General features: G+C 43.7%; 1 protein-coding gene across 1 annotated transcript in view; it reads right to left on the bottom strand.

The window, feature by feature from the left end:
• GALK2 (galactokinase 2) overlaps window positions 1-14,319 on the bottom strand; it is a 320,319-nt gene that overhangs the window by 127,342 nt on the left and 178,658 nt on the right. Inside the window, exon 6 of the mRNA XM_082254041.1 lies at window positions 6,632-6,730. Within this exon, the coding sequence (XP_082110167.1) occupies window positions 6,632-6,730 (99 nt within the window). The remainder of the gene's footprint in view (window positions 1-6,631; window positions 6,731-14,319) is intronic.

Below are 14,319 nucleotides of genomic sequence, written 5' to 3' on the forward strand. Positions count from 1 at the left end.
ACATGTTCCACCCATTTTTAGGGTGGAACATGTAACTTGTTCCCACTGATGCAGCAGCTGCCCGCTGCCATCTCTCCCTGTGGCAGCAGTACGACAAGAAATTTCCTGTACTAGCTGTCATTTTTTAAAATCAGCGTGCCCATGCCCACGGCCACATCATTCATTCACACAGCTCTGTGTGTGAATGAACTACAAGCCCTGACATCCATTGCGGTTGTCCGCTTGTACTGAAAAAATCAATACAACAAACGTGCAGCTGCTCGCACTAGGAATGACAACCCATTGTGAAAACATATATATTATAAAAGTGCTGCACTTTTAAAATATATGTAGTTCTCAATGAACTACCACGGCGCTGTGGAGGGCAGTAGTAGTTCATTGATTTGTTCCGGTCAGTGTAGCTGCTTGCCCGTACGTACAGAACTTGCTATAGAGCAGTGATGGCAAACCTTGGCATCCCAGATGTTTTGGAACTACATTTACCATGATGCTCATGCATTCTGCAGTCTAGTGAAGCATCATGGGAAATGTAGTTCCAAGACATCTGGGGTGCCAGGGTTTGCCATCACTGCTATAGAGTATGACATTCTGCATTCTGTGATTGCAACTGGGCAGATGTGGCATAATGAATGACTTTGAAAACAAATATATAAATGTTCAAATAGATATGAATATAATTATTGTAATTATTGCAGACCACACAATGCCTGTCCCTTAATATGTAATATGCTTGGAAAATTTAGAAGAGCTATAGAGTGTCTAAGTAAAAGCCATGTAAGGCCACCAAAGACATTACAGTTGTGGTCAAAAGTTTGCTTACCCTGGCAGAAATCGTGAAATTTTGGCATTGATATTGAAAATATGACTGATCATTCCAAAAAACTGTCTTATTTAAAGTGGTCTAATTGCTAAAGGTTTTTTACCTTCATGCATTCTATGCATAAAGGTAGGAAAACCTTCTGTATACAGCAGCCCCCCAATGCTTACCTGAGCTCCCTCTTGATCCAGCGATGTGCATGACAGCCTTGGCTCTCAGAAGACTCCTTCTCCTAATTCAAACCAACAAAAAAGTGCTGTGCCAGATCATGAACAGTGAAACAGGATAAATAACTAAATTGTGGTCAGGGAAATGAGCCGAGATGGAGAACATGACAATAATTAAATAACTACGGTAGTAGCGTGCCAAAACCGTCGTTAGGGCAGGCCTGTAAAATAAAGAGGGCCCGCCAAGAAGGAAGAAGAGAATGTTGTAGAAAAGGGGCAGTGGTGGGAGGGATAAGTGATCCCTGCACCAGCCCATAAGAGGCGGGGGGCCCGACCTTAAATAGGCGACTCCTCCCCTCCCACAACTCCAGGCTCCGCCTTCCCATTAGTCCATAAAAAAATTTGATCCACCATGGACATCACTTCTGTGCATAAACAAATAAAAGCTGTGCTCAGTGCTTCTCCACCACCCATGATTACAAGCCTCTCACCTCACATTGTAACCCCTGTGTCACCAGCGGGACAGAATCAGCTGTTCCCCTCTGGGGATATTAGCAGTCTGGTAGGAGTAGGTATACCTCTGGGCTAACTACTCGGGTGATGGATCTAAATCCACATGGTACCTCATATATATTGAAAAATAAAAAGCAACATCTAGTGCTCTCTGTATTGAAATCCAACTGTATTTATTAAAATAAATAGACTCACAAATCAAGAACTTCAGCAGTGCGGGCTAGACAAGTGTTGCAATCTCGCTTGCAACATCAGCCGTGATGTGATGCCGATAGACAGACTCCGCCCCCTATACGCATTACGTCAAGTGCTGACTTACTCGGTAGGGGACCCCTACCAGGGAGTGTGTGGCCAAAAACCGCCAAAGCCAACACCTGGCCCTTGATGGTACTTAAGGCCAATTTCTGTTCATCCACCTGTTGAAGGAAGGTCAAGATCCGAGCCACGAGAAGGAGGTAGGAAGAACCCCAAGAGACTCACACCATGCAATGTACATCTTCCACGTACGATGGTAGATCTTCCTAGAGGTAGATTTCCTAGCTTTTAACAATGTAAGAATCACCAACTCAGATAAACCTCTATCCTTCAGCAGCTGGCATTCAACAGCCAAGCTGTCAAAGCCAGTGACTGTAAAGCAGGATGGAAGATCGGTCCTTGGGACAGCAGGTCCTCCCTGAGAGGAAGCTTCCAAGGAACAGTGATCAGCCACACTAGATCGGCATACCAGGCCAGTCTGGTACCACTAGGATGACCGGAATCCCTTCTGCCTCAAAGTTCACTTCAGTACCCGCACAAAGCAGTTTAGCGCCTTGAGGTCCAGGACTGGACGCACTTTGCCTTCCTTCCTGGGGACTGTTATCAGGCTTGAGTAAAAACCCTAAAAATGTTCCGTCGGAACGGGGACAATCACCCCTTGAAGGAACAGGTCATGTAACACCCAAAACAGACCCTGTAACTGGTCTGGGGACAGGCGCAGGTTGGAAAGAAAAAACCTTGCCGGGGGACAAGAGCAAAACTCGATCTTGTAGCTGGACAAAATGACTTTGTGGACCCACTGTCTTGCACCAGGGAAGTCCACGGGTCTGGAAACCAGCAAAGACCTCCCCCCACCCCCAATACGGATGAGGGCGCACCTTCATGCAAAAGGAGCCTTGTCCTTGGATCTTGAGAAGCCCGCTCTCGGCTTGCCAGACCAGGTTCATTTGGATCCGCCAGAGGAGGCCCTGAAAGGCTTCGAGCCCTTGTCAGTCAACCCTGGCGAACGAAAAAACTTCTTATGAGCCGAGAAAGAAGGTCCACATCTACGACGAGGTTCCTTGCCCTTAGTAGCCTGCGGAAGAAAGATACTCTTCCCCACTGTTAGACCTTTAATGATGTCATCCAGGGTAGCTCCAAACAGACGATCTCCTTGAAAGGGAAGATCAGTCAAGGCCTTTTTGGAGTCTGGTCCACAGACCAACATTTCAACCAAAAGAAGGACCACTGCCAAAACAGAGAGGTGAGGAGGGAGCTTTTCCCCCTCCAGGTCCCGGCATAGGAGCTTAGCCCACTCAGTAAGAGTTTGCGACAATAGAGCAATGGTAAATACCGGCCTCATTGCCGAACAAGCTAAGGTGTACATAATGCGGGTCACATTCTCCGCCTTCCGGTCAGCCGGATCCTTAAAGGCTGGGGACTGGAATCATAGTTGCCTTGTTTAACCACTTGCCGACTGCCTAACGCCGATCTACGTCGGCAGTCAGCCCCTCACAGGCAAAGTGACGTAGGGCTACGTCACTAGCTTGTGAGGGTCTAGGGAGCGAGCGCGCGCCCCTGGAGGCGCGCTCCCGCTCCCGCGTGGTCACGGACCCCCCCCGCGCGTGTGACCGGCGGAACCCGATGTCCGCCGGTCACTCTGCGATCGGCGGGGGAGAGGGAGAAAGTCAGGCGGCTTGTGTAAACAAGCTGCCTGTCATTCTCCCCTGTGTATGAAGGATGATCATACGGTTCTACTATGTAGAACCGTTGATCACTCCTCATACATCTGAAGCCACAGCCAATCACAGTAGAAAGCACGCACCTAGGGACACACATAGCCCCTCCCTTTCAAAAAAAGTTAACCCCTTCACTGCCAGTGTATTTTTACAGTAACAGTGCATATGTATAGCACTGATTACTGTAGAAATGTCACAAAAGTGTCAAAAATGTCAGTCAAGGGTCCGATCTGTCCGCCGCAATGTCGCAGTACCGCAAAAAAAATCGCAGATCGCCGCCATTACGCGTTAAAAAAAAAACAACAAAAATGACAAAAATCTTTCCCTTTGTTAGTAAACGCGATAACTTTTGCGCAAACCAATCAAAATACGCTTTTTGCGATTTTTTTACCAAACATAGGTAGCATAAAACAAATTGGCCGAAAATGTTAAAAAATTTTGATTTTTACATTTTTTTGGGGGGGAATTTCATATAAAAAAATGTGAAAAATATTGCTATTTTTGCAAAATTTACGCTCTTTTTTTGTTTATAGCGCGTGATCAAAAAATCGCACAGGTGATCAAATACCACCAATAGAAAGCTCTGTTTGTGGGAAAAAAAGGACGCCAAATTAGTTTAGATACAGCGTCGCACGACCGCGCAATTGTCCGTTAAATTCACGCAGTGCCGAATCGCAAAATACCCCCTGGTCAGGAAGGGGGTAAAACCTTCCAGGGCTTAAGTGGTTAATCTGGAAACTGGAAGGTCCACCACTGGTTGCACAGTCCACTTCTTAAAGAGGGACCCCTTATAGGGGTAACGCCTAGTAAAACGCTTAGGAGCCCCACGGGGACGCCTTGGTCGTTCCCCACACTTTTGCAACATATCTGTCAAAATAGGCAGGGAAAGGAAACACCTTTGCCGCTCTGGATGGCTTGTGAGTGCCAAAAGGTACCTGCGCCTCCATCGCAGCTTCAGCTGCGTCCTCCATCTTCAGGGTCTCACGCACAGATACAATCAGTGCATCTTACCAGCGCCTTTTTGTGCGCGGTCGCAGACATAGAGGAATCATCCTCACTATCAGAGGATTCAAGGCACGTGGTCACAGACCCAGCAGGGTGACCCACGTCCGTGGCGGTCGAATCAGATCCAGGATCTGATGAGAAAGATGAGGCAGGGGAAGGCGGGGGCACTTTTTGCTAGCCCATCGCCTGCAAGCTGCCTCCACCGGGGACACAAGGGCCGCCGTCAGGGCATGGATGTATGGTTGGGATCCAGAGGGCCCCGCAGCCTCAGAGAGGGAATCAGGTGGGGAGACATGCTCCAAAGACTCCAGGAGTCACCAGAGGGACCCCACAAAAAAGTGTAACACACTGCTAAGGGACAACCCCCACCGGGCTGGCAAGGCACAGAGCGACCCTCACCAGACTCACCACCCACCTAAACTGGGTGATTCACCTTTGGTGGTACAGTCCACCTAGTGGATACTGCATCTGCAAAAAGGTAACGGCGTTTAAAATGCTTAGGCGCCACCAGCATGTGCTTGATGCGCTGCCATTGTTCATACACAATGGCATGAAACATATCAGGACAAGGAAACACACTGCCTGATTTCTGGGATTTGCAGGAGCCAAAAGACACCTGCGTAACCGACGCTGCAGATTCATCAGCCAATTTTAGAGTTTCCCGCACTGAAAGTATAAGAGCTACCACCAAGGCATGTTACCGCACTGCGGCTGATGAGGACAGGTCCTCTTCACCGTCAGAATGCGAAGACACCAGCCCCGTAGGGTGGGTTGCATCTGCGACGGCCATATCTGCCTCAAATTCTGAAGACACTGCCGATGGAAGCGAAGGCAGAGGGCGTTTGCGGCTGGCAACACTTGTAATTATAAAATCTACTTTTGACATCAGGCTTTGTAAAAATGCTGTTGGATCAGGCTGTGACTATGACCCAGAAGGGTCGGCAGCAGCACCTAAGGGGTCTGTAGGAAAAATGTTATCCTGGGACTCCAATTTACACTGGTAAGAAAAAATTGCACTGTCCCTTTAAGAGTCGCCAAATCACGATCTCACCGCTATCTGAACGGTCTACCAAACCCCAGGCTAGTACAATCTAATAACAGAGTGTAGAAGGAATACCCACAGGGAACCCCAGAAAAACATTAACAAACCGCTCATGAGACTGCAAGCATGCTCTGTGAAAACGAAAGTGAAACTAATCTGCACAGGAAAAGGAAGGAACAGCCTGTGTTTTTGCTAGATTTAAAGTGCCATGCTGCTTGCCTGTCCAGCGATCGTGGACCACAGGAAAATGGCTGCCCCATGCATTCCTATGGGGAACTAACAGAAAATGGCTGCCCATGTAATACAATGGGAAAAAGAACACATTGACCCACAGCAAAATGGCGGGCCCCACGGCATGCCATGTGATCTCCAGGATCCCCAAAAGGGGTCCCAGAACATCAGACATCGAAGGGTCCCTAGGAAGGGACCCCACCAGGACCAACCACCCCCATCAAAAAAAGGTGCCACAGCGGCCACAATATTTCCGCCTCCCAAGGTAGGAACCTGCACATGGTAGGGGAAAAAACTGAGGGCATTCCAGGTCGATCGTGTCCCAGCAAGATGGTTCACTTGCAGGCTCGTCCCCATCCATTGGGGCACTGTTATGGCGAGGCCTAGTTCTGGACTATAACTTGCTCACGCTCGCTGGCCAGGCTGGGAGACCTTAAGGATCTAGATTATCCAGTCCGAAACCACAGCCGGCTGTTGCTTGTAGTTCTCCAGGAACTAACTAGTGAAAATAAAAAATCACAAAATAATAAAAATTCCCTAAAACCGAAGTCCTAGCAGGGAGCTAGGTCCTATTCCTAAACTAGGCAGAAGCAATCTGAAGCAGAGTGTGTGGGATTATGCCTGCAGGGACAGCCCATGGGTGTGGTAAAGTTGTTTTCCTGCCTAGTGCCTATTCCTGATTGGTGGAGCATAATCCAATGGTAATGAAGATATGGAGCTGCGTCTGTCGATGAACGATAGAGAAAGTAAGATAGAGGTAAAGGGTAGTCAGCCATTTACAAAAGTTTAAGATACACCAAAAAAGTAACAGTGATATGTTTTTTTTAACTTTTAATGCAGGTACTGGTTAGTAGGTGCAATCTTGTTTACATAAGTTACCTACAGTTCCCTCCTCTGCAAGAAACGAGATTGACTGGTCCATTCCTCCACCTTCTGTGCCAATGTAACGTTCGCATTTTGCACAGGTTTCGGCGAGCTCCACCTGAAAGTCAAATTGACACATGAATCACATTAACCAATGCTGTAAAATCATCAGCTACTAAATTACAGTGTCCAAACTACTATTCTCAGCGGAGTACAGTTAGCAATTACATTTAACACATTTTGACAGAACTGTAAATTGGTTATGTTCCACTGGACAAATGCATTCATTATTGTATTCTTTTTTTTTTTTATAAATCAAAGAAATGTTTATTGAAAAACAATAAATATTACAAGAATAGTTCACATTCTGGAGAATTTTATCACTCAATACATTTACAGAAATTGAAGTATAGCAATGCTCACGTACAGAAACAAAGCAAGTATAGACACCGATCCAAACATAGTAAACCAACATTTTCAATAACCCACTGCATGTATATTTACGCCACCCCATCCCCGCAGTACCCATCCAGGCACCATTCAATGGTTGTATATACAGTACATGACAGCATTATAGCAAAAGTCTATCCAAGATTAAGTCCAATGGAGCTAGGCCTGGAGTAGCTAGCCAGCATCCCCAAATTTTATTAAACGGGGTTAGGCTACCCCTGTGCTGATAGATCAGGGGCTCACATAGTAATTTTACTCCCATATTGGTAAGTCACATCTCTAACTTTGGGGGGGGACTGTGAAATCCAATTCTGCAAGCTTACAAGCTTGAAATAGGGTACTGGATACTGCCTCTCTAACATACAGTGCCTTTAAAAAGTATTCATACCCCTTTAAATTTTTCACATTTTGTCATGTTACAAGAAAAAGGTAAATGTATTTTATTGGGATTTTTTGTGATAGACCAACACAAACATGGCGTCATCGCTGACAAAATAGGTAGGGAGGTTAGATGTGTGATTGTGATTTTAAACATGTTAAATGTGAGTTAAACTACTTGAATAAATTACATTTTATTTGAACGTACCACCCCATGAGGTGTCCCTCTTTGTATTTATGAGCCACACGAGCCTTTGGAGAAGTTTGAAGAGGAGATATTGTCATATGCGAAGGACCCTTGGGGAATGAATGGTGCCTGTGTCCCAACTGCTAAGGATAGTGTTATGCATTTTTGACCTTCTGTGCAGGAGGTCCACATCTTGGGGTAAGAGGCAGTGTGTTTGGTGTTGGTGGTGGCTTTCCTTGGACTTCTACTTAATCAGCCCTCGCACTTGCTTCTTTAATTATATTTGATCTCATTAGATCTGTTGGACTTTTAATTTTACCACATACTTTTCTTTGTTATTGTCTATTTTTATGCTGTTATTCCTGCATATATGTGTCAGTAGCTTGATTTTAGTGATCACGATCACATGTTATATGTACAATTCACGTTATCCTAGCGCAACTTTTTGATATTTTATCTTTCCATTTATGGATGATGGATTGAACAATGCTCCGTGAGATGTTCAATGCTTGGGATATTTTTTTATACCCTAACCCTGCTTTAAACTTCTCCACAGCTTTATCCCTGATCTGCCTGGCGTGTTCATTGGCCATCATGATACTGTTTGTTTACTAAGGTTCTCTAACAAACCTCTAAAGGGCTTCACAGAACAGCTGTATTTATACTACAATTAAATTACACACAGGTGGACTCTATTTCCTAATTAGATGACTTCTGAAGGCAATTGGTTCCACTAAGTTTTAGTTAGAGATTTTAGAGTAAAGGGGGCTAGGGCTGAAGACAAAGGCATGCCACACTTTTCAGATATTTATTTGTATAAAATTTTGAAAAACATTTTATTATTTTCCTTTCGCTTCCCAATTATGTGCCACTTTGTGTTGGTCTATCACATAAAATCCCAATGAAATACAATTACATTTTTGGTTGTAACATGACAAAATGTGGAAAATTTTAAGGGGTATGAATACTTTTTGAAGGCACTGTATGCATCTGGTATTATTGAAAGTTACTGTTAATGGTATGTAGGTATACTAGTCCAGTACCTGTTTAGCTTTGGACATCTCCACAAAAGATGTATGAGATCCCCATTAGCTCTACTAAACCTGGTACATAATAGGTCAGGATGGAGCCCAAGAGTAAACAGTTTGAGGGGGGTGCCCTGCACCCGCAGTAGTAAATATAGTTGGAACAACCTTTGGGTCACATTCAAGAAGCAGCTACATACAGATTCCAGGGCTTCAGTCCAGTGATCCCTGGTTATGACACGTACATCTTTCTCCTACTTTTCCATAGCCAAATTGGGAAATCTGTCTAAATATTGCACCAGCAGCATCGCATAGCATATAGAAATGAACTCTTTAGTGGAGGTGGAATGCTGCATCATGTTGAAAAAGAGGGGTTGGGGATATAACATAGGAGACGTCAAGGAGGGTTGCGCCTGAATAGCATGCTCCATTTGAAGATAAGGGAAATGCATAATATACGGCAGACTGTAACGGGATTGCAGTTGGTCAAATGAAAGCAACCTGCCATTTCTATAAATGTGGTGAAGATAAGTAGTACCGAAAGCTAGCCACCTGGCTGCGCACTGCAGCTTTACTAGTTCTAGATAAGTGTTATTATTCCAAATTGGGCTGTGATTAGTAAAACCCGACCCTTTTAATTGTTTTGCCTTGGACTAGATCTTTTGCATTAACCTATATGTGGGACTTGACTTCTTAGATTCCAGAAAAAGCTCAGCCTCCAGGGCTTCCAAGAGAGTCTGGGCCCCTACAAAGTGCAGTGCCACCGCCAGTGTTGAATCACTGGTTGCCACCCCCCCAGGGTTCGTGTCACTCATACCCCTCATCAAATGCCTCAGCTAAGTTGCCAGTTAATACAGCCAGAGTTCGGGAAGGCTAATCCCCCATTGTCTTTGGACCTCTGTAATTGTTCCAACCCAGGTCTGACAGGACCTGATTTCCGAAGTAATGAGCGAAAAATTGAATTTTTTATTGTATCCTTTGATCATCATACAGCAGGTGGATAATGTAAGCATCTGGTCAACATGCTACCATTAGAGAATAATGAGACCTAACTTGGCTCAAATTACCACCCATAGGTTCTAATTGTTTAAAAAGAAAGTTGAATAAAAGTAGTGTTATTGTACATTGCGACCAATCAGAAATTTTGCATTATTTCTCCTTTAAATGAAGGGGGACTCGCTCTTTTAGAGAAATGGAGTGATCTCTTTCTAACTGCACAAAAAAATTGCACTCCTTAAATAGTCTCAGTGACAAAAACTCAAGTCATAATAAACAATGACGAGAAAGAACAGTGAGTAACAACTCAAATGCATTCCTAAAATATGGAGCATTAACACAGCCTTACTCACAGGAAGATATTGTCAAGAACCACTAATATTGCTTGTTCAATACATTAGAAGAGTGGAAATAAAAGACACGTAGTCCGGAACCTCCACCCACACTTTGTGGTTTCTTCCCAGTTTACATGCCAAGTGATGTGCAAGAAGCTGCTACAATTCAGCACAGAGCTTGACAAAGAAAATAATTATACTCTCCTCTGCCAAGATATATAATCGGGGATTCTGAAACCATTATGAAAACTCAATATTATTTGTCTGACAAGACATATGGTCCATTGAGCTTTTTAGGTGAAAAACCCCCAGTGGTTAACAGCTGGTTAATGTGGTTACCCCACACTGCAGAGTGCATAGTCTAAGCATTCAGCTATGTTTTTCTGTTGAAAGATTCCAGTTATAGAGTATCAGGTCTGCAATTCAAAATGTCTAAACAATCCACTTAAAATATGTACATGAGATACAAACTCTCATGTAAAAATAATACTTTTAAACAATTTCTTTATTTAACAATTTACACACCTGAACCAGTCTATGGATCTTATACACGTTACCTGATCTTCTTTGCTATAAATGCTCTACATCACTATCTTTCAGCATACCCCCCCCCCCCCCCCCCACTATCTATATCAGGTAGGTATCGTACCAACAGGGGTGGTTAGCCTATTTAGAAGGAAATCAGGATGCGTGATATGTGTTGGGATAATCATCTCCTATGTTCTAGCCTGATGAAGACCCTATCTCAACTCTTTCTCCCTGCGTAAGCATCTGTCCTACTGATGAGTAACAGAGACAAAGATGTAAGCACTGCAGAAGGTCATACAGTGCCATGTATGCAGACGTTATTGGCACAGAAGGCAACAGAATATATTTACTTTTGTACACTGCACTTTTACTAGTTTAGGTATGCAAGATTGTTTAAAAGTACAGTTAAACTTGTTATTAGTATGCTCGTATAAAGCAACATGTCTTTCCAAAAGAAAGCACAATACGGTGCAAGTACATTTCTGTTTTGGGCACCTTAAGAGCTACCATGTACATCTTAGGACAAAGGTAAGATATCAGCACTAGACCTTCCATAACAAAAACCGAATTAAAGAGACCATATCATAAAAATCTGCCACTAACATAAATGCTTCTGTAAACACATCAGCCTTGCTTCCTTTGTTTCTGTTGGACATAGGTGATATTATAAATGGCCACCTTGGATGACAACCAAATGGGGCCATAGGCATGGTTAGGCCAGGGATTCTTTGCTCTAAATAGTTTTAACACAGAACACACCCCATTTATGATTGTAAGTTGTAAGGCAGCAGTGAGTTTAATTTTTCTACTGCTCTAAAGCTGAACTCTAGTCAGCAATAAATGTCAGTTTCATGTCACCCCTTGTAGAGTAAGGGTTAACAACTCATTTAGCCTAGAGGGTATTTAGAATAGAGAATTATTTAAAGTGTTACTAAACCCACAACCGTAAAATCAGTCTGTGTATGCAGCAAAGCATGATTGTTATACTGACTGTGGAACCTCTGCATTGTGTAAAAAGGCTGTTTGATCCTGTCCCTCTGATCCTCTCCTTCTTCCACTGTCCCCAATATATTTCCTGATAATACAGAGCCAGGGGACAGGCTGCAAATGCTCAGTTTGGTGTGTATTGCTAGAGATTTTTTTTTATTTTTGGGAGGGTGCATGTCATCAGCACAGGGCCAATCAGCACTATCCAGATAATGGATCAGGGGTCCTGCATCCTGATAGGACTGTCAGTGCAGAACGAAAACTCCTCTTACAAGCTTTAACCAGACACTGATAGAAGTCACAAGACTGCTATATACTATTGATGAGAAAAGGTATTTAGCAGTTTATTTTCACTAAAACGATTGCATGCCCATGTTCTGTGTACTGTGGGAGACCAGATATAGTGAATGCACTCTCCTGGGTTTAGTAACACTTTACCTCATTCCCACAGGTTTACTCCTTACTATACGACTGGTCCCATAAACCACTCCACTTTGACACTTGACCAGTCGTGCCATCTCCTAAACCAGCACATACAATGCAGGAGCTCGGGTCCTACATTGTATGGATGGACGATGAGGGCCTTTCTACATACCAAGAGCAGAGCAAATCAGAGAGGAGTGATGGCTGCCAAAAGAGTAAGAAATGATGTGAAATTGGTGTCAGGCTCCCACAATTATTTACAGTGTGCCTTTTGTAACACAAAGGCACACAAGGAACTCAGGATTGGTAAACATATTGTATAAGCCCCCGTTCACACTAAGGCGACCTGTGAGGCGACCTGGTCGCCTCACAGGTCGCCTCCCATATGGAAGCTGCGGACCCGTTCTAATAGGAGCGACACAAGTTGCTCCGACTTAGAAAAAGGGTCCGGAGCTTCTTTGGGGCAACCAGGAGGCGACAGCCATAGACTTCAATGTTATGAAGTCTGTGGCGGCCGCTCCGAGGTCGCGTCGCCCCTATGTGAACGGGGCCTAAAGCAATCTATTACATGGTCATATGTTGATATTATTATTTATATTTTTATATCTGTTTAATATTTTGCAGTGTATTAATGTACACACCTTAAAGTCGAAATTAACGCTTGTTAAAAAAAAAAAAAATTGTCCCCCTGTAGATTAATGACATAATGTGCTAGTACCACATACTAGCACATTATGACAGACTTGCCTGTAAAGCAGATCCTTCCAGTGGCGCACTGTTATCGCTGATGGAGCTTGTATCTTCACCCAGTCTTCCTTCCGAGTTTTCACGCGCAGGCCGTTTGAATCACATCATGATAACGTCACTCCCGCTCATGCGTACAGGAGTCACGATCATGGCACAGCACTCTGAATGGACGGCAAACTCAAGTGTGCTATCTGATCAGAGAGCAGTACACGTTATCCAAATGGGATTATTTCCTAAACGGTGCATGTTTAGGAGGTATTTACTGTATCTACAAGTAAGCCTTTACTTTACTACACTCGGGCCCAATGTCGGGTGATGTGTATGGCAGCCAGTCTGACAGAAGCTGACCATTTGGCCAGCTTCTGTCAGACGAGCATGCTGGAAAACCAGTAGCTGACCGACTAGCGATCAGTGCTCTCAGTCAATGGCTGAAAGCACTGACTGGAGTGTCTGGCAGGGAGGCCACCCCCCTGTCAGAACACAATAGATAGGTAGGGGATCACTGTACAAACATCAAATTGTTAGTACAGCGGCCCGGCTGGAGGTGTTTTTTTCCATTCAACCCACAAAAAAACTAGTAGTGTGCACTAGGCTTTAGCTGTAGGTACAAGTAAAAAAGCTGACTTTACTAACACTTTAAAGCATGGTATTATGTGCATTTAATTTAATAAATTTACATTTAATTAGGGAGTTACTAAATACACAAAACAGGTTTTAACATACCTACACTTTTATGTCCTGATATAGCACACCATAATGTACACATCTGTGCACTGTGATGCCGTTCAAAATGAATGGCACTGCAATACACAGAAAAACGACATGTTAATGTGAATTGTGGTAACGTTCTTTTTACCATGTTTTACCAAAACACAAATGGGATGATTTTCTAAAGACAACTAGACTGTGCACCTTGCAAGTGCAGTTGCACTCATTTTGCCCAGAGCTTAGTAAAGGCGGGGGACCTCTGCTAATTTCCTTCATCCAATCACGTGCAAGCAAAAATGCTGTCTTTCTTATTTTCCTTGCAACTTCACCACATTCAAAATGAGTTCAACTGCATGAGTTCAATTGCCTTTAGCAAATCAACCCCAAAGTGTGAATCCACAGGCATAATGAAGTACCTTCCTTTGTATCCAATTTGTCTAAACAGAACATGGACAGTAGGTGCCCCACCTCCCTTTGTTGGAGAAAACTTATGAAGCAAAACATTTTACGCAAAACTATAACTGAATGTAAAACCCACAGTTTTGCATTAACTTTGAAATATCTGTAAAAGTATTTTTAAATGTTAGCATTCTGCAAAATGCATTAGCCTCCAGTTATCCCGTGCAGAGGAATGGCTAGCATTGTTACCTAGAGTCTTTTACTGAATTAGTGGTTCAGTGCTGTCCATTGAAACCTTCCCACATCCCTTAATTGACATATAAAGAATAAGAAACCCAACTGGTCCCAGTTACCAGTAGGATTGTAGAGGGTGGGATTTTACCGGGTAGGTTGCATAGTAAAGTAAGCAATTGTAATAAAATTAAAATTGTTTATTACAAAATTACATAAAAACAGACATGCATCAATACAGCCAGTACAAAATGAGTAACATACAACAGATGCATAGATGAGTAATTGTGCAACTTAGTCCACTCATTCAACA

Source organism: Pelophylax lessonae (assembly GCF_965119305.1).
Source record: "Pelophylax lessonae genome assembly, chromosome: 4".
Classification (NCBI taxonomy): Eukaryota; Metazoa; Chordata; class Amphibia; order Anura; family Ranidae; genus Pelophylax; species Pelophylax lessonae.